General features: G+C 34.9%; 1 protein-coding gene across 4 annotated transcripts in view; it reads right to left on the reverse strand.

Moving 5' to 3' along the window:
* Positions 1-3,360: 3,360 nt before the first annotated feature.
* Positions 3,361-26,534, reverse strand: part of LOC140441394 (uncharacterized) — a 328,584-nt gene continuing 305,410 nt past the window's right edge. For all 4 annotated transcript variants that reach the window (XM_072532106.1, XM_072532107.1, XM_072532105.1 and 1 more), the window contains exon 8: positions 3,361-4,611. In XM_072532106.1, coding sequence (XP_072388207.1) covers positions 3,502-4,611 — 1,110 coding nt within the window. In that variant the 3' untranslated portion in view covers positions 3,361-3,501. The remainder of the gene's footprint in view (positions 4,612-26,534) is intronic.

Here is a 26,534-nt window from a genome sequence, read left to right on the forward strand (position 1 = left end):
ACTTTAATCAAACAAAAGGCAGATATCGAGCACAGTTTTTTATTAAATCTTGTCCAAGTACTTTCGCTCTCAGAGCATCTTCAGGGGCATTTCGTCAAAATAACACTACTGTTGTGCCAAACTTCTATTGTATATGGATGATTTAAAACTATTGGCTTCCACTCGAAGCCTCCTAGATCAGATGCTGAAAACAGAACATTTCTCTAATGATATTAGTATGCACTTCGGACTTGACAAATGCCGTGTCTTAAATATAATAAAAAAAAATGTTCAGCCCGGCGGATTCGATATGCAAAATGGCCAGAACAGAAATGATATGTATAAATACCTCGGAATAAAGCAAGCGCGGAAGATTGACCATAAGCAAATGAAAACTGAGATAACTACTGTTACTACGCATGTTCCGCGCTTAGATACTCATTTGGTATTGTTAAGTGAACAAAAACGGATATAGAAAATCTTCAGCGAAAAGTACGAACACACCTCACAAATGCACAAAAACATCATCCTCGAAGTGCAATCGAGAGAAAGACACTACCGCGGTATTTAGGAGGTCGAGGACCTATGGATATAAGTGAGCAACTTTGTCTTAGAAAACAGATTACTACTTTTGTCAATTAGAAAAACAGATTACTAATTTAAGAACTTATTTTCAGGTGCAGGCTGAGACATCTACTCAACATCGCGCGATTTGTGCAGTAGATGACACAACATCAATCAAACTGAGGGAACCAGAAATGCGCATAAACCATCCTACTAAGGAAGAAAAAATGCGCACCTGGATGGGTAAACATCTGCACGGGCGACATGCCAATGAGGTCAGTCAAGATTATGTCGACGGTATAACGTCGGACATCAGGAAAGATGTTCCCAGAAAGAGAAGGTTTATTACTAGTCATTCAAGTACAGGTTATACCAACAAAAAATTACCTTAACTTAAGTCCAAAACGACAAATGTGGGTGTCAAAAACAAGAAACAAACCGATGTGGGTGTCAAAAACAAGAAACCATTTAATATCTTACTGGGGACTGCCAGGCATTCGCTGCAACTGAATACAAGGAACGGTATGATTCAGTAGAGAAAATCCTTCATCAAGAAGTAACTATCAAACTGGGACTTCTCTAAGCAAACCATCTCACATATTATCAATACATCCCAGAGAGTATGCTTGAAAATGACAATTTCAAGCTATATTGGGACCGCACTGTGCTCACAGACCAAACAAGAGCACACAATAGACCAGATCTCGTACGAGTGAGAGAAGTAAATCTGGATAATAATAACATACATATTTTATATTGTTATAAAATAAAGTACTTATAAAATCAAAGCTTGATGATAATATTGAGAGTAAACTAAATTTAAGAGCAAATACTCACCATTGTTAAAGTTAAAATTGATTTCATGTAATCGAATGAACTATCTTCCAATAAAGTCGTCCTAGGGACGCCACTCAAAACTATTGACAATATCAATGAGTGAGACAAAACTAAATTATTAGAAGAATTTTTTGCAAATGTTTTGTATTTTGAGAACGATTTTGAAATCGAAACGTAAAAATGAACTTATTTTAAAGTAAAATTGTGGTTTATTCCCATTAAAAATAGTAAATTGTATTATGATGTCAAGAAAATATCTTCAGAATAATATTAAGTTATTTTAGTATTATATTAGCAAAGGTAACACGCTGCAATGACATCTTACTAGAGCCCTCTTAACAATGGGGATATAGCTCTGAGAATAACAAAGATGGTGGCCACTACAGTCACTGGGAATGATTGATCAATAGAAAAGAAAGCTGAGTCGACATATGTGATCATAACCGCACCTCACTCACAAATTTTTTGCAAGGTCGTTGCTATGAAGCAAACATTCACTAGGCCTATTACCTATTGTGGAGTTTCTCAGTCACCATTATAAGGCCGTGAGCTTATGACTTTAGCGGAGGTCGCCACCTTAGAAAATAATCCAGAAGTAACATTATACCTCTAATAAGTAAACAATTTTGAAAATAATGTGGATAAACTATCAATATTTATCAACTAAAGAAATAGAAGATTATCTCAATTTTCGATTTCACATTAAACTACTTATTTCCTTGTGACGTATACGAATTAAAAAGAGTCGCTTATGGTGAATTTGATTTACATTAAAACATGATGAAAATCATTCAACGCTACATATACACTTGGCCGAAGACAAAAATGGTATACTATTTAAATAATTAGTATTTGGCAATCCAGCATACCAAATGTTTGATCTTAGCAGGTCGATGCTTGGCTATCACTGCATATTTATAAATATACAATATAATCAAATTTCAATATGAAAAGATTAGTCAATTCAACACGTATTATTACTAAATATAACCAACAAAACTAAAACTAACAAAAATATCGCATACATGTTACGATGTAATGACTTAAATATTAAATAACAGTTTTAAATTTTTCTTCTCGGTTTGATCTAAGTAACTCACCTTAGAGTACAATGTTTCTTCTAAAACAAATCTAAGTCGTAACTAAGCTAAGAGAGTTTTCTTTCTAATGATGGCATCTCACTGTTTTCTTATTTTTTCAACATAATATTGTCTTTTAAGATCTTATCATATTATACAATTAAATTAGTTCGAATACAAAAGACTTTTGGGAACAGATTTCTTCTAAATATGAATCTATGTCCCGCTTTAAAACAGTGCAATTGACACCTTAATATATGCAAGAAGGGAAAAAATTGACATATTTTCTATTATTTAATCAAACAAATTATTAACCATAAACTACCGTTATTTATTGCAATTAATTTTTTAAGCTAATAATATTTTGAACATTTTTGGTTTATTTGCTAACTAAATCAAAATACCAAAATATGGTATGTTGACGTAACAAAAATGAAAAGGAAAATAATTTTAAAAAGAATATCTGCTAAAATACTACACAAATCTATTATTACCATAAAGAACTGTTTCAAATACGGTTGTATTAGATTACACAAAACCAAATTACTATATGGTATTATGATAATACCTGAACAGAAACGACTGGCGAAATAGACTGGGGAAGGTCAAGGCTCAACTAGAGCTGTAGCACCACTGATGATGATGATGATTATGATAATACCTATCTATTATAAGAAAGACTAAAGTCTTCAGATCAAAAACAAAAAATTATAACTGGCATAAATATTAGATTTTCGAAAGTTATATCAAACAGCAATAGATGATACTATTCTAATAATTGTACGATAATATGTACTATAATTGACGTTTTTCAATTACAAGATACCAACACGTTATAATTGAAGAAATCAGCTCCCATTTGTTAACAACGAATAAAAATAAGTTTTTAATAAATAAAAACTTGTTACATCTCCATCATCTTTAATAAATATGTATTATATATTTTTCCTCTTTAGTTTACATTAAATTTCTAGTATTTTACATTATTGTACAGTCTTAAATAAATAGAAAAAAATATACAAGAAAATATACCACTTTTTCGTTACAACTTAAGCGTCTCCAGCTTCTTGTAGACGTCTTCGCATTCTTCGCCTGGTAAAGGGGCGTCACCGGCGCCGATTTCGTTGATGCCTCCAGCACTGGCACCGCTCCGTCTCAAAGAACGCTTGTTGCGTTTCGTCTGAGCTTGGATAGTCACCGGGACGAAGCTCTGACCCGTAGTCGTCACATGTACCTGGGAATTTTGGGAGGGAAGGGAATCAGAATTACTTTGGGTATGGCTATTAGTTAGGAAATTATTTGTTAAGGGATAAATGGAACTGTAATTGTTTTTATTCGCTAGAGGTTCGGTATGTTTAAATCGGTCATGGTGTGTAGCAGTTCTATTATAATAATTATTGTTATTAGCGTACTTATGATTATAAATGTTTTTCGTGTTACTGTAATTAATAAATTTGAATTGTTGATTAGTCATAGGTGAGTATGGGGCAGGTGGAGGAGTGTTAACAGTAGTTCGAAAAGTTTTTTCTTCATTTTTATTTTCGTCGACACAACTTGCCGATGAGTTTGAGTCTGTGCGAAGACTAGAACGGCTAGAATGATCGTTCGACCGCCTATTTTCGTATATTCGTCTCCTCGGTTTATTACTATTATTAATTGACCTGATATCTGGGTATCCGTTAAATCGACGATATTCCGAAAAACCGTAACCGTTGTTAAAGAGAGGTTGACCGAATGAATGTGGGGGTGGTTGTTGAGGATTATATCCGACGAACTGGTTGACGTATCCATTTGTAGGATACATGGGCACGTTATTTTGATTGCTTTGAACCAGAATTTTACGTCTACGACCGCTCTGCATTGATGAATAGTCTTTTTCTTGTTGATGATCTATGGAAAGTAGTGAAACAATAGGCGTATGTGAGTTTCTATCCTCCTGAGGTTGGGAAAGAGCAGAAACAATTGTCTCTGAGGATTTATGTAGTGGTGGTTTACCTCCAACATTCACAATACTTGAATCAGACTCAACGAGAGATTGATCCAGATGTTGTGTGAAATTGTCGGAAGCTGCATGAGTTGAATTTATCGATGATCCAAGAGAAGCTTCTACATTTTCTTGAGTAAGAGTTGTAATCATGCTGCTGTAGGTTTCCTAATGTGCGAATAAATAAATTGGATTATACTGACATCTATATATTTTTATATATGCAAAAGATTATAATATATATATATATATATATATATATATATATATATATATATATATATATATATATATATATATCCATATATTTAACGTGATTATTTCGACCAAAAAACAATTTATAAATATGTTGGAAATATCGGGTATGTGGTCTATATTAAATAAAAAATCTTTGTTTTTTCTAAAGCTCAATATTTCGCCATTTATTTAATAGCTTCATCGGGAGTAACTGTAAAAAACAAACATTTCAAAACACGGACGTACACTTAGATTTACAATACTTACAGAAATTAAAAGATTATACACATAAATAAAATTGAATATTAAAATAACATTGTTGATGAAACTACATTTAATAGAATGCATGTTACTGCAAACATGCATTTTATTAAATGTACAGTTTCATCAACAATAATGTTATTTTAATATTCAATTTTATTTATGTGTATAATATTTTAATTTCTGTAAGTATTGTAAATCTATATTGATTTATAGTATCAGCAATCGGTCTGTAGGAAATGAAACTCTATTTGTTCTGTCTCAATATTTCGTCACGATTTTGTGACTTTTTCAGGAGAAAACTAAATTTATTAGAATAATTAATTATTATAATATATAAAGTATATCTTATACTTACAACTATAAGAGTAAAAATTTAAATTTTTTTAACATATCTAAATACATGACATTATAGTTTGATTTTTATTTATGAGTTATGTTAAGAAGTCACAAAATCGTGACAAAATATTGAGACAGAACAAATAGAGTTTCATTTCCTACAGACCGATTGCTTATACTATAAATCAATATTTAAAACAGTACGGTCGAAAATAATTTGAAATATATATATATATATATATATATATATATATATATATATATATATATATATATATATATATATATATATATGTATATTTAAAGAAACTAAGTTTGACAATTGAACATTGCTTCTGTTTTGATACGACCTATGTTGTTTTAATGCTGTTTATAACAATAAAAGGCATAAATAATCTTCTTGTGAAAACAACAAAAGTATATTTTAAATTATTTTATGAATAAAACAAACAACAATCAGAAGAATTATTTTTCAATAAAGGATTCCACAAGTTCTTAATGTCTGCGGCCACCTATCTCTCAGACTTCTTTATGTTTTTTATAAATACTTAGGACCATCGCCGTCGGTTAAGTTGTAAATAAAAGGTATGGAAATACTAACAAAAGAACCCTAATTGGGGATTGGCCATGAGGCTAACACCCTCGTTCCGTAAAAAATATATTGTTACGAAGGTTAAAGCTAAATATGGAGGACGGAACTTATGGAAACAACCAAAGTTCTAAAACAAAGAAAATGACCTAAAAATCTCAAGCTGGAATGTACGAACACTGTATCAAAGCGGAAGTTAAGCGTATAGTTTGTGAAGAGTTAATCAAACGCAAAGCAGATATTACAGCCATTCAGAAAGTGCGGTGGATAGGACATAATCCATCACAGCAGCCACTAATATAATATATTATACTACACCTGTTAAAAATACCACATACACGAATTCAGAACTTTCATAGTTCAAAGTAAGAGCTCAGCAAATAGTCATTGAATCCAAACCAATCAGCTACAGAATAAGTCTTCTAAAAATGACGGAAAAATTCTTCTATCTGAGTATAGTCAATGTACATTGCGCTTGGTAATCGGCCGTCGCCCTCGTTTAAAATCGTTCTTATTTAAAGTATTAGGTCTTTCTATGTAATCTCCTGGATATCCACAATTATAGAGGTGCCGACGCGGATTCAGACCTTCTCGTACGAATAAAACCACACACAATATCACGTGCAAAGAATATGAGAGATGTAAGATATACCATACGATAGAAAGATATCAACATCAAATCAATGATATATATATATATATATATATATATATATATATATATATATATATATATATATATATATATATATATTATAATAATAATAATAATTAATATTATAATAATATTAATCTTAGCTCTAAGTTTAATTGTACTAACCGCGGAAATCTTTCCGAACATATATATATATATATATATATATATATATATATATATATATATATATATATATATATATATATATATATATATAACACAGAACGCGAAGCCAATAAAAAAAAACAGGAATGGGATGAACGTAAAGAATTAGTAAACATGCATCAAATCAGATCATAGGAAGGAAAAATTTCCATATAAGCACTGGTTGGTTCAATGCAGAATATGAGCAATCCACAAAAAAGTTCTCTCAGAGGGCTCCCAGATAAGTATTCCCATATCCCAAAAGACACTCTGAAAGAACTTTTCAGTATGCACTGTCCTGAGTCTCAAACAAAATTAATTGTACTACATACATTTTAGCAGACTGGACTGGATATCATGTGTTACGATGTCCAAAATTCCCGATAAGTGTTTTCCGTATAATTTGTACTTTACGTTATTTGTTTATAATGATATTCATATTGACTGTAAATATATTTCCAACTTATGCTATTTTACTTTCCCATATTTAGCTTAATGAGATGTCTATAATGATATAAAAGCACTGTAATACTAAATCGGAGGCATTGCTGAAGTCTCTTTGACATTGTACTCGTTAGTATTGTTTTGTGAATAAAAAGTTTAAAAAAAACAAGTTTTACTCGATCGAAAACAAAATTGGCGCAGTCAGTAGGATCCAGGAATGGAAGCTGAGTAGAAGAACTGTTTTCGCCTTTGGTCTTGCCCAATTCACCTATACGCCGAGAACCGAAAAATAGAACCTCTGAACAAAAACAAGTAAGTGTTGAGCAAATATTTTCTTCGTTTTTCTTTGTTTTAACTTTTTCAAGTGAACTTTAAAGAAAATCATAGTTAAGAAACTGTTTATTTAAGGTTTTATTTTTGTCAAAATGTAAATTTTTTCTATAATAGAAAACGAATTTCCTAAATCCATATGTTTTTCATTATTTTATTACCTCCGTAAAAAGACTATTTTATATCCTTTATAAAATTTTATGAACATTAATCATTTAACTGAATCTTTAAATAATTTAAATATAAATTCCGACATGACAACAATCACTGCTGCTAAAAAAATTACAAATACCCTTCGTCCCTTCTCTGGGAGAAACGAACACTTACAATCGTTCCTAAATGCAACGGACAAATTTGTTAACAGATATAGAAACATAACAGACAATAGCCTAAGTGAATTTGTTTTCGTGGCTATATGTTTTAAAATTGTTGACGAGGCTGTAAACTTTTTGTTATGCCGCCCAGATTTAAATACTTGGCCCCAAATAAAAACTGTTCTCCATGTATTACGACAACAATTTATATATTTCGCCTCGATATACGCGAAATGCGATTTATATGCTCGATATCTGCCTTTCATTTGATTAAAGTTAATTTATATATTTAAACAAAAATAGAAATGAATCAATGACTAATGTCTTTGCACCCAGAAATTCTCATAAACCTACAGGAAGACCAGAACCAATGGCTACTTCTACTTCTAGTAGATTACCCTAAATAAGAATTGTTCACTGAACTATCAACCTATAAGAAGACCAGAGTCAATGGATACTTCACTTCTAACAGATTACCCTCAAATAGGAATTTTTCAATGAACTATCATTCATGAAGACCATAAAATCATTTTTAAAGTCGATATCTTAACAACACAAAGCTACCATTTATTTTTGAAGAATTAACAAACGTAGAAACTAAACATAATAACGACTTTGAAAACTTTTCCGACGACCAACAAAATTATTTTGATCATCAGTATAATGACCATTACACATGTAATACTAGTGAGTATAGTAAAAATCAATTTGAACAAAACTCTGTCGTGATAGAAGACGAATTAACCCAAGAAGAAAATTTTCAGGTGTTCCATCCAAATAAACGAAACATAGACCTTAATAATTTTTTGCCCAATTCATTGCCATACATCCAAATTTAAAATCCACCCCTCAAATTACTTATTGAAAGTGGGTGTCATCCATGTTTACTTCGCCCCTTTGTGGCAGAAAAATATTTTCTAAATAAAATTGATTACAATGCCAAAGAGACTTTAGCAATGACTCTGATTTAGTTTTACAGTGCTTTTATATCATTATAGCCAATAGAAATCTATTAAAAAAAGGAGGAAAAAGACAATTAAGATTTAATTTCACGTAGTGCGTCTGTGAATCAGCTTATACGTATTTCGCCCTAAAAGAGCTCTTCAGAACGGCTATTCACAGTCGCTCTGAACGTGAAAATAAATCTCTTCTGTCTTACGAAGCAACTCTAACATGGCTTCGTATGGATGCAAATAGCGACATCTAATATTAAAATCCTTAACTAATTTTCGAAACCAAATTCACATTTTTGCTTTAATCTGTGCCTTCTAAGAATTGCAAGGCAAAATAGACGTTGATAAAGATTTTATTAGAGACATGTGGAATCTAACATGTGCATTCAACAACATACCTCCTTAACTAAGCAAAAATCCTTAGCGAATTGGTTTCTAGTACTCGTACAGAGTATATAGGAATAAAAGGAAAAAGACAGTTAAGATTTGATTTCACGTATAGTGCGTCTGTGTATCCGCTTATACGTATTTCACCCTAAAAGGGCTCTTCAGAACGGCTATTCACAGTCGCTCTGAACGTGAAAATAAATCTCTTCTGTCTTAGTAAGCAACTCTAACATGGTTTCGTATGGACGCACATAGGACCTCTGATATTAAAATCCGTAAACTAATTTTCGAAACCCAATTCAGATTTTTGCTTTAATCTGTGCCTTCTAAGAATTGCAAGGCAAAACAGACGTTGATAAAGATGTTATTAGAGACATGGGGAATCTAAAAATTGCATTCCACAACATATCTCCTCAACTAAGCGAAAATCCTTAGCTTACTAGAAACCAATTTGCTAAGGATTTTTGCTTAGTTGAGGAGATATGTTGTGGAATGCCATTTTTAGATTCCCCATGTCTCTTTACATCAACATCTTTATCAACGTCTGTTTTGCCTTGTAATTCTTAGAAGGCACAGATTAAAGCAAAAATCTGAATTTGGTTTCGAAAATTAGTTTACGGATTTTAAAATAACATAATTTGGTAATATTTACAGTCATAACTATAATACTCCTATTGTCACCTGCAGCAGCAATAGCAAAGCAGAATTCAAAGCCGATATTCCCCTTTTCAATTAATTTAGATCTCTTATAGGAAACTTAAAATTCGTTATATATAATTTCCTTGATTACTTTGATGGAATAATAGGTGTACGATATCTTCGTAAACTTAGACTAAATATAGATTTGGAAAATAAAATTCTTTACAATGCCCATATAAAAATACCTCTAATGAATAGGAAACAATTTAATACCCAAAAAATATAAATTCCCCCATATACATCAACCCTAAAAAAATAAGACCAATTTATCTGATGGTGAGATTATCATTCCTGATATGTCCAACAATATAATTATAATACCTAGTTCAATTTTACAAATTAAAGATCATTCAACAGTTATAGAATTTTCTAACCCCACTTCTAAAATAATACTATTACAAATAGACGAAAACTTCTTAAATCCATTCGCCAATAAATATGAAAATAATGAATTTGAATATTTTACTAATGAAGAAGTACTACTCAAACAAATATATGAAAGAAATGAAGACTTTTACTGTTCTCTATTTAGAACAGTTCATATGAACCCTGAAGAAAAAACTGCCATACAAAATCTCCTTATTAGAATTGCATAAACCTGCATTCTCGTACGAGTCGTTAAGTGAGAAGGTCACTGCTCCGCATATCCTCTCCTGAATAACGACGGCGAGAAGTTTGAGAGCGCTTGTGCTGATGTTACAGTACACAGATTGTCCAAAGGAGAAATAGTGCACAAGTTTAATTAGTACGGGGTTTACTGGCCCCGGAATTTTCCTTTTGTTAGGCAAAACCACTTTCAGGAACAAGCGTCAGTAGGCAGTGTGCTACCGCTTCAACGGACGTTCACCGAGGAATCTTATAGCAGCGTTGGTAAACGCGTAGGTAATTATAGTCACTATCCAAAACTGTACGAGGCACGCTAGTGGAACAAGCCTTTTTTCGGGGTGTCATACCGCCCCCTGGCTTAGTGAGACTGCTAAGCACCTAGTGGTCTGTCTGCATATAAAATCTTTGCCCCTTCGATATGCCTGGCTCTACCAGGTCCGCCGTATCCACCCGGTCAGTGACTAGGTCACAGGCCGCGGCACTTGCCACAAAACCTTATGCCCTCCTTCAAGAAGACAACAGCATCATTGATATCTCTGACTTCCCAGACAACTCATATAACCCCTACTCATCTGCCAAAAAACTCATCAATCTTCAACATGAAATTCTTCAAATTGCAAACTCGTTTCAATATGAAACGCCGTGAAATCGAGAGAAATGACCCAAATCACCAAATACTGTCAGACATCGACGCCGATTTTCCTCCATTGCCATCTTCGCATAGAAAACTATCGATATTCAAAAAACCACGCTCGCAACCAACATCCAGATCTACATCTCTAAACTGATCTCAATCAGGCCCAAAAAATACCCAAACCCCCTCAACATCAGCCCCTAAAAACTCTCAAACCCAGCCCCAACCATCAACATCCAAAGCAATACCCACTCCCATCCAACCCCAAACCAACACCCAAACGTTCGCCAAAGCCATAGCAGCCCCCCATCTTCTAGACCCCGTACAAACCCAAATATCATAAATGCCATAAATAATCCAAAAACCTTCGAGTATCTAATCAAAGATATTCCTCAAGATCTCGCAAACCAAAGCATCTTCTCTCGCATCATTAACTGCATTCCAATGCTATACCAAAAAATCCATTTAGTAAAGGTATTAAGTCACGGCATCGCCCATCTACAAACTCTTCACTCAATGAATTCTGAAGAAAATTCACGAAGTCACAGGACAAACACAAATAAATGTCACAAATCGAAACCACGCTCCAACAAATCAAACCTTAAGGCCCGTCGCCTACCTCTTCCTCATAGTTAACGTAGCACACGAATACTCTGAGGATGAGCTCAAACAAATCCTAGTAGACCAAGACATCCCTATCGTCAAATTGCAGCAAAGGCTGCACAAACGGCCACAGTATCCAGGAATGCAGACAACGTTCCTTCATCTGCCCAAACTGCGGGCAAAATCATAAATCAAGCGAGTGTCCCAATCAAACTTCACCTAAATGCCCAAATTGCGGAGGCGAACATCCCGCATTTTCAAATCGATGCCCAAAACGGCACGAACAACCACAAAATTCCAATCAAGTTCAACCCCTATCGATCGAAAGATCAACTCCACCCTACGACCTATCAAAAGACCTCAAAAATATCATCAAACTTAACACAATTGTATTACTAAATATCCTACCAGAACGACGAGACCTGATCACATCTATCACCAGCTCTGTGATCGAAAAAATCTTTGGCCATACAATCGTCCTGTCTGGCCAAAACAATAAGGTCGAAATGACCTTCCACCCCAACTACTAAAAGCCTGTATATAGATTTCACAATCGGAGCAGTAAATTGCCAGGGGATCTCCAAAAAGAGACCCCAAATCAAACATATCCTGCAAAATCACAATATCCAAATTCTCGCAATCACAGACATTCTTTGTCGAAACACTCCGATCTTTGCAGGATATACAACCATCTATCGAAACCGATGTCAGGTTTCCCGAGGGAATGGTATACTTATCAAACACGGACTACCATACACACCCCACAAATTTCCCCAAAACATACCCCCTCCCAACGTGAACTTCCTGACAATAGATCTGCACCTTCCCAACAACCAAAGCCTCACGATAATCTCTTACTACAGGCATCCAGGGAGCCCGCTTTCTTTAGAACTTTTAGAGTACTTCTCCACTCTAAATAAAGCAATTCTTATGGGCGACCTGAACTGTAGACACACCCAATTCGGAGATCACTTAAGTAACCCTGAAGGCATCCGTTTTACGGAAATACTTCTATTCATCAAAATCTCCAATACTGATTACACGTTGCGTGAGCGTTACCGGTAGCGTGATGCATAGATTCGATGATCGATGCCAGATAGGCGATTCAATAACGTCCGACCATCTACCAATTCTAGTTAACACAGACATAATGTCACCCAGAACTCCAGCCTCCATCCAAACTTTGATCGCTTATTCAAACTCAACACCGAATTCATAGTAAGAACTACTCTAATGCACCAAATTCCAGAACATGATCCGATCATGAACCCTATTACTGACAGAGAAATGGAGTTATTGCCGAATCGGCAAAAATAACTCTCCCGGACCTAACAATATTGGTAGAAGGTGCCTAAAACAACTTCCAGAGAGTATCACCCCACTTCTGACAAAAACTATTAATGCATGCCTCAAAAATAGCTACTTTCCTACTCCTTGGAAGGTAGATAACACAATCATGATACCCAAACCGAGTAAACCTCGCACAAATGTGGAATCATACAGACCAATATCTTTAATCAACACTCTAGGGGAAGTCCTCGAGCTTATCCTCATGGAGAGGCTCAACGACTTTCTCGAAACCCATAATATCATCCCCCAAATTTCAGTATGGATTCCAAGCAAAAACATCAACACAAAATGCATTAATAGATTTCACTTTCACTCAAAACTCACACAATCACTAAATAATAACTCCATCACCATCGCCACTTTTCTGGATGTACAAAAAGCCTTCCACCAAGTCTGGCATGACGGACTGGTTTGGAGACTAATTGACATCAGGCTACCCCTACAATTTATAAAAATCATACATTCTTACCTTGTGAATAGGACTGTCAGAATGAGAATAAGCGATCAATTATCAACCCCATTCACTCCACGTGCTGGAGTTCCCCAAAGTTCAGTGCTAGCACCCTTATTGTATATTATATACAACAGTAACATTTCCAATCAAAACATACCAAACACCCAGCTGTACCTCTATGTAGATGACACTGCCCTCCTTACCACAGCGAATGGCTATTTTCCAGAGAGAACGTTTAGAAGAGCACAAACTCTTTTAAACAGTATCAAGGAATGGTGCAATAAGTGGAGAGTTACTCTAAACGCTGCAAAAACACAAACAATTGTGTTCCGCAGCCCTAAAACAACTTCCGGACTCATTCGCAACAGCGATGATCAATTTCCCCTGTATCTGATGGGACAAAGGCTCGCTACCAGTCTAACAGCTTCCTATCTGGGCGCCCTATTCACTAATCATCACATAAATCGAGCTAGCTCCTAGCACCACTTACAGGAACTTTTGGAAAAACACATACAAAAACTCTCATTCACACTTATAAAACATTCATTCGACCCGTTATAGAGTATAAGTCTAACTTGTATTGCCTTCTTAAAGACTATCAAAAGAAAAAACTGATCGCTGCGGAGCGCAGTATTCTGCATAGTGCTTGCAGAAAACGTTGGTATTTTCCATCCCGTGAAATCCATGATACAATAAATGTTACTCCAATAATCGAGAGAATAAAATCTCTCAACAGGAACTTGCTCTTAGAACCATGAACGGCCCCCCATCCAACACCCAAGACAACCTAAAAACTCCTGCTCTTTCCGTGGTCACGTAAAATTCCGGACGCCCAAAAACAAAAAACTTCACGTTCCATCCATTCTAATGCAGGCATACATTGACGAACTTCCGAAGGAATACGCTGAGATCCTCGAAGCTACTCCAATAGCTTATAGAACCCACCTTTAACTTCCAATTCCTTTTCCATACCCCGGACAGGGAGAGATTGGTTTTTTGCGGTTTCCCAATCTCACTACTCAACGATACCTATCCGTCCCTGAGAAAATAGCCACAACTATTTTCTCACCTGAGCCGGTAGTTACTGGAACCGTCTATCGAACTCCGACGAGGCCTGGTCGTGAGCAAAAGCGACCAGTAACAGAATTATAGCGCAATACACTAGTTCTGAAGTTGGTCGCAATCACAAAAACGGCTTAGAGGAACAATGGTAACTAGAGAACACGGTTTCAGCCTCTGCCGACTCAGACTCGCACACATTCAACACTTAAACATATTCACACAAATCACACTCACACTAATCCAACAGTGAAAGGACTGCTACCGAAGCATCCTCATCACCGGAACCCCCGGCCGACTGCAGCCGCCGTTACTTAACGGGGTCTGTGGTCGGACGGGGAAATCTAGGTGATTTGACGGAGCCAAGTAACATCGAAATGGTAGCATCCATCACTGTTGGGTTAAAGACACACACACATTCACAATGGGCAAAATGCGACAAGTCGACTCTCGAAAGCTAAGGGCCTCCATTGGGGAGCACGCTCGACAGCAAAATTACAGTGCAAGACACTGGTTTTACGATCGAGTACAAGCTCGAAAATGACACAGGGACAATAGTAACTAGAAAACCGACTCTGTCGTATCTAGCTCAAAACACACACACTCTCTCTCTGGAAAGCAAATCACAATCCATACAAGCCTTTCGCCTCTGATTCGAATAGTGACTCCATCTCAACAGCTTCCAAGATGTTCCACCAGAAGAAGAAGAACGCTAACGCCCCAGCGGGTTCCGGACTGTTTTTGCTTTTGTCTCGTCAACACATTCAACGCAAGCCTGAAGAGGATCAAACGATCCTAAACGGGTACAAACTGTTCATTCCTTTTCGAAATAAAGCTATCCTAACCCTATCCCACAAAATGAACATTGACTGACTGCATAAACCTGATCAGAAATTAACATTTATTAATAAGATTAAACATGAAATTAAAACCACAGACGAAATACCCGTACACACAAAATCGTATAGATACCCTTTTGTGCATAAAGAAGGTCCAGAAGCAAATCACTAAAATGTTGGAAGATGGTATTATTCGATCATCAGAATCGGCCCTGGAGTTCCCCTATCTGGATCGTACCAAAGAAAGCGAACGACAGCGAAAAAAAGAAATGGCGAATAGTAGTGGACTATAGAAAAATTATTGAACAAACCATAGATGACAGATACCCCTTGCAAAATATTACGGATATCCTGGATAAGCTTGGAAGATGTCAGTATTTTACAACTCTCGACTTAGATTCAGGTTTTCACCAAATTGAAATGCATTCAGACTCCATCGCTAAAACAGCATTTAACGAAGAAAACGGACATTAATCTTAGTGTGCGTTCATAACGAGGCGCCGACCCTCGATAGGACCATAGGATGGTATTATATTATCATCAAATAAATGCATTATTTTAAATGCGAGCGTTCACTGTCAGTGCTATGCTCTACACCCTTAGAATGCCGTTTGGATTAAAAACTGCTCCTGCCACCTTTTCAAGGGCTATGAACAATATTTTAAAATGTCTAAACGGTAAAGAATGTCTAGTCTACATGGACGACGATATACTATTTTCGACTTTCCTTCAAGAACATTTTAATAATTTAAAAGTATTTGACAGATTGAAAAAAGCACATCTAAAAATTCCATTATATAAATCTGAATTCCGTAAGGACTTGTCGAGTTCCTAGGATACGTCATTACCCAGATGGTATCATTACCGAATCCAAACAAAATAGTAGCAATTGAAAACTATCCCATCCCAACAAATCCAAAAGAAATAAAATCCTTTCTTGGCTTAGTTGGCTATTACCAGAAGTTTATAAAAAACTTTTCAAAACTAACCAAACCACTTAAAAACTGCCTGAAGAAAAATCAAAAGGTAGAACATATACCAGAATTTGTATTCTTTTCAGGCATTCCCTCTATTTTTTGACACAATTAAAAACAATGGAAATTATGATACATATTAAGTCATTATGATACATATTTTCGGAAAACTCATTATTTGCAATTGAATTATTCTCATTCCATTGTAATAAAACGGAAACTCAAATTAAATTAAAAATTTTAAATGTACAGATTTATTTTATTTCCGGTTCTAGTCATCAGTTTTAAAAGCAAAATAATCTGGTGAAGAGTTATGTCAAAATCATTACTTAATTAGAAATCAAACTACGTAATTTGATTTACAATTTAGTAATGATTTTAACAAAAAAAAAATAAAAAAAACACAAGTAGGATTCGAACCCTCAGCGTCTGCGTGAAAGTATGGTACTCTTACCACTAAACCATCTAGTTTCGATCATTATTAATTTAGTAACAAGAGTGTATTCGACGTCTCAAATCATAGTAAAAATTAATCTTGATCAATAATTTAATTTTGGATTAAAAAATTACTACTAATTAAACTGTTTTTATTTACATTTGCTTTGTCTTCAATCAATTTTTCCTTTATGCGAAATTAAAAAATGTTAATCGACGTCATACGTATAATTACGACCGAAGTCAACTAGCTCATAAGCTAACGTCTAAAGGTGGAAAACTATAGATAGATAGTGGTAATGTAATGTAATGCACATTATAGGTTTCTATCAATAATTTCATACCTCTACTAGTTTCATCTCTTTTTTACAGTATAGCCCAAAATAAACAGTACTGAATTTGTAATTATTTTATTGTTTTAGGAATTGACACTTTATTACGTGTTCGGTTATTATTGACACTTTATTACATGTTCTAGATGTGCTCCTCCTCGTTCAAGACAGACTTCATGCCAATGTTTCGGGTTTCTCGTCATGTTATGGAATAAGGGTTGTCTCAGGTCCGCGAAGAACACTATAACCGCATCCTTTAATTTAAAGATGGTTTGTGGTACCCGTTTAAAAAGGCAGTTTTAGCCATGCCCCAAATGTATGCGTGTGGTGGTGTAAGATCTGGAGAATGTGAAGGATAAGGAAAGTCAGTAAATCGTGAAATGAATCTGCTTGAAAAATGTCCCTGAAGAAATTGACGAATTGCTACAGCAGTATGACAAGTTGCAATGTCTTGCTGTAAAAATTGGTCTCTAAATGCCAAATTACTTCCACGACAGAATTGACGTAGATGTAATGAATGAAGCATGAAGGAATGAAGCATGTTAAAATTTGTAAGTACTCTGTTGATTAAGTGTGACTTACCTACCATTTTCTTCGATAAAGTAAGGACCAATGATTCCTTGTCACGAAACTGCACACCAGACACTTATTTTTGCACTATGTAAAGGGACTTCTTGAACTTCATCTAGTCTGGCATAGCCTAGGAGGATTTTCATACTGTAACGAAAGAATTCTGACGCAATATTTCACTCTACCGCGATAATCCCGAGAATGTAATTGTTAATGTATCTGATCACATACGAAAATGCACCCAGCTCTTTCAGGATTCTTTACAAGGAACTTCTTTTTAAGCCAAGATGCAACGCTGTCATTGTTAGGCTGGATTTCGGATTTTCCAAGATTCGCTCAAAAACACGTTCATGTTTATTGTTGTTGTTGACTATTATGGGACGCTCCGAGTTTTCTTTTCGTTCGCACAATACATTATCCGTATTTCTGAACTTTTTGATAATACTTTGTGTGAATTGATCACACACGTATCGCAAACTTGCACCATAACATCGGCCGATTCCGTATGAGCGAAAATAATGCTCCACCAGAAACACTTTCTCCTCTGTACTTAACAGCATTTTGATCAATTAGTCCTTACTAATTAATTGTTTAAGCATTACTTGACAGGTTTATACTAGTTAATTTGGGTATGACAGCGCTCACAAAGAGACACATATGTTTCAGTTTCAGTACTGTTTATTTCGGGCTATACAATATTTCACAACGTATTATAATTTCCATATTTTAAGTTATTTTGCCGGGTCTTAATACACATATCACTGTATACTAGTTGAAGAAATGGTAGAAGAAAAGTAATGGATACAAAAGTACACAGAGGACCCGAAGTAGGCAGCGACCATTACATGGTAGTAACAAAAATATGAGAAGAAATAAAAAAGAAGAAAAAGACTAGTACAGAAAACTAAAAAGCAATTAAAAAAGAGATGATAAAAACGTATAACCTAAAAATAAAGAAATGGCAAAAATATTCGAGAAAAAGTAAACGAAAAACTTAGAGCAATAAAAGAAACAGACGACCACAATGAATAAATAACCTATAGAACAACTACAAGGACCTGCTACTGGATGCAGCTAAGAAAGTTTGCAGAACAAGTAAAACGACTCAACAAAGAAACAGACAGCGTGGTGGTCCGAAGAAATAAAAAAGCAAGTAAAAGTGAAGGAAAATGCATAAAAACAATATCTGAAACAAATGAGAATAACACTAAATATAAAAATAAAAGAAAAAAGGTAAAAATATTAACAGCAGCAAAGAGAGACAATTGAGAAAACTTGGGAGAGAAAATGGAAGAAGATAGCAAAAGTAACCAAAAGCTGAACCCTGGAGATGATAAGAACACAAAAAAATCATGAAATATACAGCAATAAAAATAAAAATGGAGAATTAATAACAGAAACAAAAAAATACTTAAGAGATGGAAACACCACTCCGAAGAATTGCTAATGGATATAAATCAAGATGACTAATGAAGAACAATGTAATATATTCGAAGATAACACAAAAAACTCAATAAACGAGGAAGAACTAGAAGAAGCAATAACAATGTTGAAGTATGGAAAAGCTCCTGGAGTGATACTGTAATGTAAACATAGCAAGGAAATAAAGAAGAAAAAATTAAGGGGTAATTAGCCTAGTAAAGAGTAATAATTATTTAAGTAATTATTACATATTCCAAATTGATTAAAGAACAAATAAATTATTTAATGTAAACATTTTACATTAAACAAAGATTGAAACCTCGACCCAGTTTAAATGTATTACACGAGTCTCAAATATCAGGCCACCACGGTTGTTTAAATCACGTTTAAAAAACATAGACCTCCGCTGAAAAATAACACGGGGACTCAGTCAGCAAAAAAACAATAACGCGACCTTGGTACCACGACTTAAAATTGAGAATACGGGCTCATAAAATGTCGGAACAAGCGGGCCAGCGGGGACTAGTGGGATGTTGGCACTCTAGAGCGCCCCACGCAAGAAGTACGGGAGATCGGACGATACGCAGCCAGTGAGCGCGCTCTTTTAACTCGCCGGGATAGTGTGACGTAGAAGTGCCGGTATCTGGAGATTCGAAAGTTCGCGATAGCGCGCCGTTTTGACTTCTTAAAACTGACGGATCTCGAATCCCTGTAGGACTGGAGGCGTATTCATTAGCTAGAGCCTAAATACGCAAAGGTAACTAAGATCTATATACTAACCCAAAGTATATCTAATATACGGAATTGTCCGCCCTTTAATTCCTTGCTTTGTCTCTTCTCGTCTCCCTTCGCGCCTGATCGAAACATTATTGGTCATAACTGATATTTTGTAGTACAGTCTAATTAATACATTGTAAACTCGAAATTTGTTTTTTTGTTATTCCCGGCCGTTACAGGTAGAGACTAGAAGAGATACACATTTTCGCTTATGCAGTGCTCCGGCTTCTAACGTAAGCCCATAGCCTCTCACTCTTTGCAGGACCTGAGACCGAGAAGTCCTTAATCCCCTTCCTCCCAAAATCTCCCTACCCTCTTGTAAATCCGCGAGGGCGGAACCAGTCAGTCCAGGCTAGTGGAACCAGTAAGCCTTGCCCCGCTCGCAGGGATAAGTATCCCCTAAGAATTGTAGATGCATTGATAAGGATATTGAGACAGACGCCTTCTACAATGGTGACAGCATTTATTAGAGTGGTGACAATTTATTAGAGTAGTTTATTAGATTTATTACAGTTTCAATTCTAAATTATTAGAATACAATAACAACTCGCCTGGGGGTTATGAGAGTGAGGACTGGGTGGATTGAGTAGCTCAGAAGCCGCGTTCATGCCCACAGTCGGTCCCAAGTCCGGATAAAAGAGGAGGGTTGATGGGCCAGGTTAACATCCTACCCATGGTAAAAGAAAATAAGGCTCAAAGAACAGATATAAAGCCTCGGAACCAGACGGAACCTAAGATGACGAACCACGCAAAGAAAAGAAAAACGAGAAGGAAAAATAAGCCCACAATCAGATTAACAACATGGAACTTTCAACAACAAAGACCAAGAGATAAGAGAAGAACTGATAAATAAAATCATAGACATTTGTGCAAACCAAGAAACCAAAAAGAACGGTAAAGTTCAAATAGACTATGACCTCATGAAGAATCCTTAATTCTTATGTGTGACTTTAATACACGAATCGGAAATGAAATAGTTCCAGGAGTAAAACAAAGATTTAGTGAATTTAGTGAAAACCATGTCAACGCAAATGGAGAACTCATGGCTAATCTCTGTGCTTTTAACGAACTAAGAATCAATAATACATTTTTTGACTATAAGCTCCAGTATAAATATACATTTGAAAACTCCAGGGGGTAGAACTCTATGATTGATTTTATAGTCACTAATTGAAAAATCTACCCAAAGCAGACGCAGGGAGTGAATACAAACTAGTACTAGCAAAGATAAGAATGAAAATAACACCAAAACATTTGCTACAGGAAATCACCGAGGAAATATTCAATGTAAGATCACTGTGTAACGACTATAAAAGAGAAATACATCAAAGGAGGCTAGCATAGAAGATACAGCTGAAAAAAATAGACGACATCGAAGATATAAACGCGAGCTGGGAGAAGATTAAAAACAACATTAAAGAAGCAGCAACAGAAGCTCTAGGAAATCGCAAAGTCATACTGAACAAAAGAAACTACAACAATACACCATGGTTCAGAAAAGAAATAAAAGATAAATGTAAAGAGAAACGAAAGGCCTACATGAAGTACAAAACATCAAATACTCCAGAATCCCGAGACACCTATAGAAGAATACGAAATAAAACAAAACAGTTGGCAAGAAGAACAAAAAATGAACACTGGGAACAGTTAACAAAAAGGATGGAAACCGACTTCTACGGTACACAAAACCATATATGGAGATTCATACAAAACCAACGGAAAGAAATGGCAGAGTTGAAGGAATACAATAACATACCAGTAAACGAATGGGAAAGATACCTGCCTGACGGAACTGTTTAAAGGAAAGGAAAATAATAAGTCACACAATAACGTACCTAAATTAAGACACGAAATAGAAATCAGTTTTCAGGAAGTAGAAATAGCCATAAATTCACTTAAAAATAGAAAGGCATCAGGACCGGACGGAATAACCAACGAGCTTCTATAATACGAAGGAGAAAGTATAACCCTAGAGATGACAAAACTTATACAAAAACTAATATTGCATTGCAAGATACCAGACGCGTGGAGAAACAGCATAATGATACCAATGTCCAAGAAAAGAGATAAAGAAGACCCCAACAATTATAGAGGTATAAATCTACTGAACACCGCACTTAAGCTTACCACAAAAGTCCTAACCAACAAAATCAATAAACTAACAACTTTATCGCAGAAAAGGCCATCGACTACAATAAACCAGCATTTCTATGTTTTATGGGCCTGACAAAGGCTTTCGATCGCATCGAAGTCGAAGACGTCTTACACCTACTGTATAAAAGAAACATACCAATCAATACTATACAAACCATCGAAAACATCTACTTCCATAATCGAATATATATATATATATATATATATATATATATATATATATATATATATATATATATATATATGTGGCTAAACACCCCTTTAGGGGTTACGCCGCTTACGCTCTCTAGATCTATGTTTTGAGGTAGATCAGTCCTCATGTTCCTTATTTAATTTTCTCAGTTATTTTTCTCCATTGTGTCCTATCTCTGGTTTTTCCTTTCCACTGTCGTATGCCCGCCTTGTTGAGATCATTTACAACTTCTTGTAACCATGTAGATCTTGGTCTTCCACGTCTTCTTTTGCCAGCTGGTGTCCATTCCAATATTGAGAATATCGTCGTAGTTGATCCTGATCTCCATACGTGTCCTAGCCATTTTGCTCTTTGTTGTTTTATTTTACACACTATATCTTCCTTAATTTCTTCCAGTAGCTCAAGGTTCGTTCTTTGTCTAAATTCATTTTCATTTATTTTTATTGGTCCCAGTATTGCTCTTAGTATTTTTCTTTCTTGTATTCTAAGGTTTTCCTCTTGTTTTTTTGTCATGCTGAGGGTTTCGGCTGCATACATCATCGTCGGTCGAATTATTGTTTTGTATACCTTCATTTTCGATTTCTTACTCAATAGTTTATTTTTTAGTAATTTCTTATTTGCATGGAAGGTCTTATTTGCTGTAATAATCCTTTCTTTGATTTCTGTTTCTCTTTCTCCATTGTTTGTTATTAATATTCCCAAGTACTTAAATTTTTCGACTTCTTCAAAAATGTATTCGCCTAGTCTAACCTTTTTGTTTTCGAAGTTTTTATCAAATCTCATTATCAATCTCATAATCGAATATAGGCAAAAATAAATGGAAAACTAACAGAGTGTATACCAGTACAAAGCGGAGTCAGATATGGTGACACGTTAAGCCCACTTCTCTTTTAATATAATAATGGACGAAATAATACAAGCAGTACGTCAAGGTCATGGCTACAAAAGGGGGGACAAAGAAATACAAATATTATGTTATGCAGACGACACCGCATTAATCGCCGAGACAGAAGACGAGCTCCAAAGATTAACACACCTCTTCAATACAACAGCCAAGAAATACAATATGATAATATCAGCAGAAAACAACCAAATGTATGACAACATCTAAATACTCACTACGATGTAAAATCGAAATTGATGGAAAAGTAATAAAGCAGGAAGCACGATTTAGATATCTGGGAATAAATATAACTAGTTACGGAGTTGTTGAAGAAGAAGTACAACAACAATGCTTGAAAGCAAGTTAAGCAGCGGGATCTCTTAATGACGCAATCTGGAAGAACAAACACCCAAGACAATAAATACACAAAAACAAGAATCTATAAAGCAGCAATTAGACCTATATTAACATACATACATACAAACATACATACTTACGGCGGAGATAAGACATGACACATCTAAAACGAGACGACTACTAAAAACAACAGAGATGAAAATACTCTGATGAATATCAGGGAAAAGTCTGTTGGATAGGAAAAACATAAAAAGAGCATGCAATATAGAAGACATAAATAAATGGATGGGTGACAAAACGGAAACAGGAGTGGAACGAACACATTAGTAGAATGGCAGAAAATTGGAGTGTACGAATAGCACGAGATAAGTCACCAAGTATTGGCAGACCAAGAAAAAGATAGTGCGATAATTTAAACAATTAAGGAGGCTAATATTGAAGAAGAAACAGGCTTTAAAGCCTATATACAAGAAGGAAGAAGAAGAAGAAGTGATACAATAAGAAATTATAAAAAACATGGAGAAAACTAGATTATTAAAAATAATGAATAAAATATGTAAAAACGAAGATATACCGGATCATTGGAAAGTGTCACTAATAGTACCCATATACAAAAAAGGAGATAGGAGAGAATGTAATAACTACAGAGGATTGATGTTGCTGTGTGTACATGTATGAAACTCTTAAAAAAATCATAAACAAACAATTTAGAACAATGACAGAACACACATTAGACGAAACACAAAGTGGATTTATGTGGTAGGAGTATACATGATCATATGTTTACTTTAATGCAGATAACATAAAAAGCGTTGCAAGAGAAAAAGAAAATACACGTAGCATTCCTTGACATAGAACCAACTATGAAAAATATTAAAAGAAAAAGGAATGGATAAATTACTAAGAATGATACGAAAAAAATATACAATGAGAACAACAATGCCGTAATTAGTAATACAACATCAGACTAGCCCAACACTATTTATAATATGTATTGACGAAATTATTAGGACATGCACAATAAGATGTAAAAAACTGAATGTAGGGTTTAGAAATCTGCAGAGTAGAAATCTGGGAAGGAATCTGCTGACGATTTGGTGCTAATTACAAAAATGAAAAAGAACTTCAGAATAATTTGGAAATATGGAAACAAGTACTCACTGAAAACGGAATGAAGATACAATATTAAAAAAAAAACAAAAGTTATACAGATAGGAGAAACAAGAAAAGAACTTAATATAGCAACTGAAGGAACAAAAATAGAACAAGTTAAAACTTTTACATATTTAGGAGTAATAATAGAAGAAACAGGATCTCTAGAAGTAGAAATCAATAGCAGAGTAGAGAAAACGATACAACTGTATCATACAGTGAACAAAAAATTTATGTGCAGAAAAGAAATATCACGCAATACAAAAATTAGCAGTTTATACCTGTTCTGACTTTTGGCAGCGAACATAGATACTAACGGAAGGGCAAAAAAGCAAGGTACAGGCTATAGAGATGCAGTTTTTAAGAAGAGTTAAAATCATTACCAAAATGGATAGAATAAGGAACACATATATAACGAACGATCTGAAAATCCAGTCCACATTGGAGTTTATAGAAGAGTGACAGCTGAGTTGGTGGTGTTATTTACGCTGTATAAAGGATACCGTACCAGTGAGAAGAGTGTGGGAAGCAAAAATATTTAAAAAAAAAACAATGGGAAGACCAAGATAAACATGGGATTCAGTAATCGGGAAAATATTGGAGAGAACAGGAGTGACATGGACAGAAGCATGGTTGACAAGAAACCGCAAAGAATGGAAGAAATTTGTTAAGAAGTACACCTTACAGCATCATATAATTGTCCAGGAGTTAATGATGATATAACAAACTATATAAAAAAGTGCAGGATAAGTGAGAAATATAGACCAAATAATTTTAAAGAACCAATGATGCCTCATGACATTCCTAGACTAAGATTCAATAAAGTTGGTACAGACATTTTAGAGTATGGTTCAAAGGCATATTTAGTAATTGTAGATTATTTTTCGCATTGGTTGGACATTTCAGTATTAAAAGATAAAACCTCCAGTTCAGTAATCAACTCATTTCAAGATACCTTTAGTAGATTTGGATATCCAGAAATTTTAATTGCAGATAATCTACCATTTACCTCAGCGAAATGTAAAAATTATTATAGAGAAAAAGACATTACAATTATGACATGCACCCCACATTACCACCAGAGTAATGGACTTGCAGAAAAAGCAGTCAATATAAGCAAGCAAATTTAAAAAAAAAGCCATGAGGAAAATAATGATTTTAGAGATCTTGTAATGGAATATAATAATACCTGCATAATAAATCTCGATCCATCTCCAGCTCAAATTTTACAGAGCAGGATCCTGAGAGGACAATTACCAACTACAGCTAATAAATTAGAACCTACAATCCAGAAACAAGTATATGAGAATTTGTGCAGAGAAAAAGAAAAATTACAATTACATTATGATAAGACATCACGAAGAAAACCAGTAGAGTTTAGAAAGGGAGATAGTGTAGTAATAAGAGGTTCAAAAGATAATTATTGGCATAAAGCAATTGTATTAGAAAAGGCCAATGAACCTAGATTACCTAACCTAACTAGAGAACCTAACCTAACCTAACCTAGATCATATTGGGTGAGAAAAGAAGGTAACAATAGAATTATTAGACGGAACTCACACCAAATGAAACACTCATATACCAGAACACTTGATAAAGAATTCATTTTAGAACCCGAGTTGTACCCTGATATTCAGTCACAGAGTGTTCATAAAGATACTGCTAGCAGCCACGTAAATGATAGTGTTAATAAAATAATTGGGTGCCCAAGCCCAAATGTAAAATCAGTTCCTATGTTGAGTCATAATGTCCACCCAAATATTGAGACGACTTCTAACAGTTATAAGACCAGAGTTGGTCGTAATATAAAAACCCCTTATAGATATCGATCTTAGGGGGAAGGTGTTTAATATAATATATAGCTGTGTAACAGTGTAGCAGGGGGCTACGTTACATACACATG

Source organism: Diabrotica undecimpunctata, chromosome 5, assembly GCF_040954645.1.
Source record: "Diabrotica undecimpunctata isolate CICGRU chromosome 5, icDiaUnde3, whole genome shotgun sequence".
NCBI classification, from domain to species: domain Eukaryota; kingdom Metazoa; phylum Arthropoda; class Insecta; order Coleoptera; family Chrysomelidae; genus Diabrotica; species Diabrotica undecimpunctata.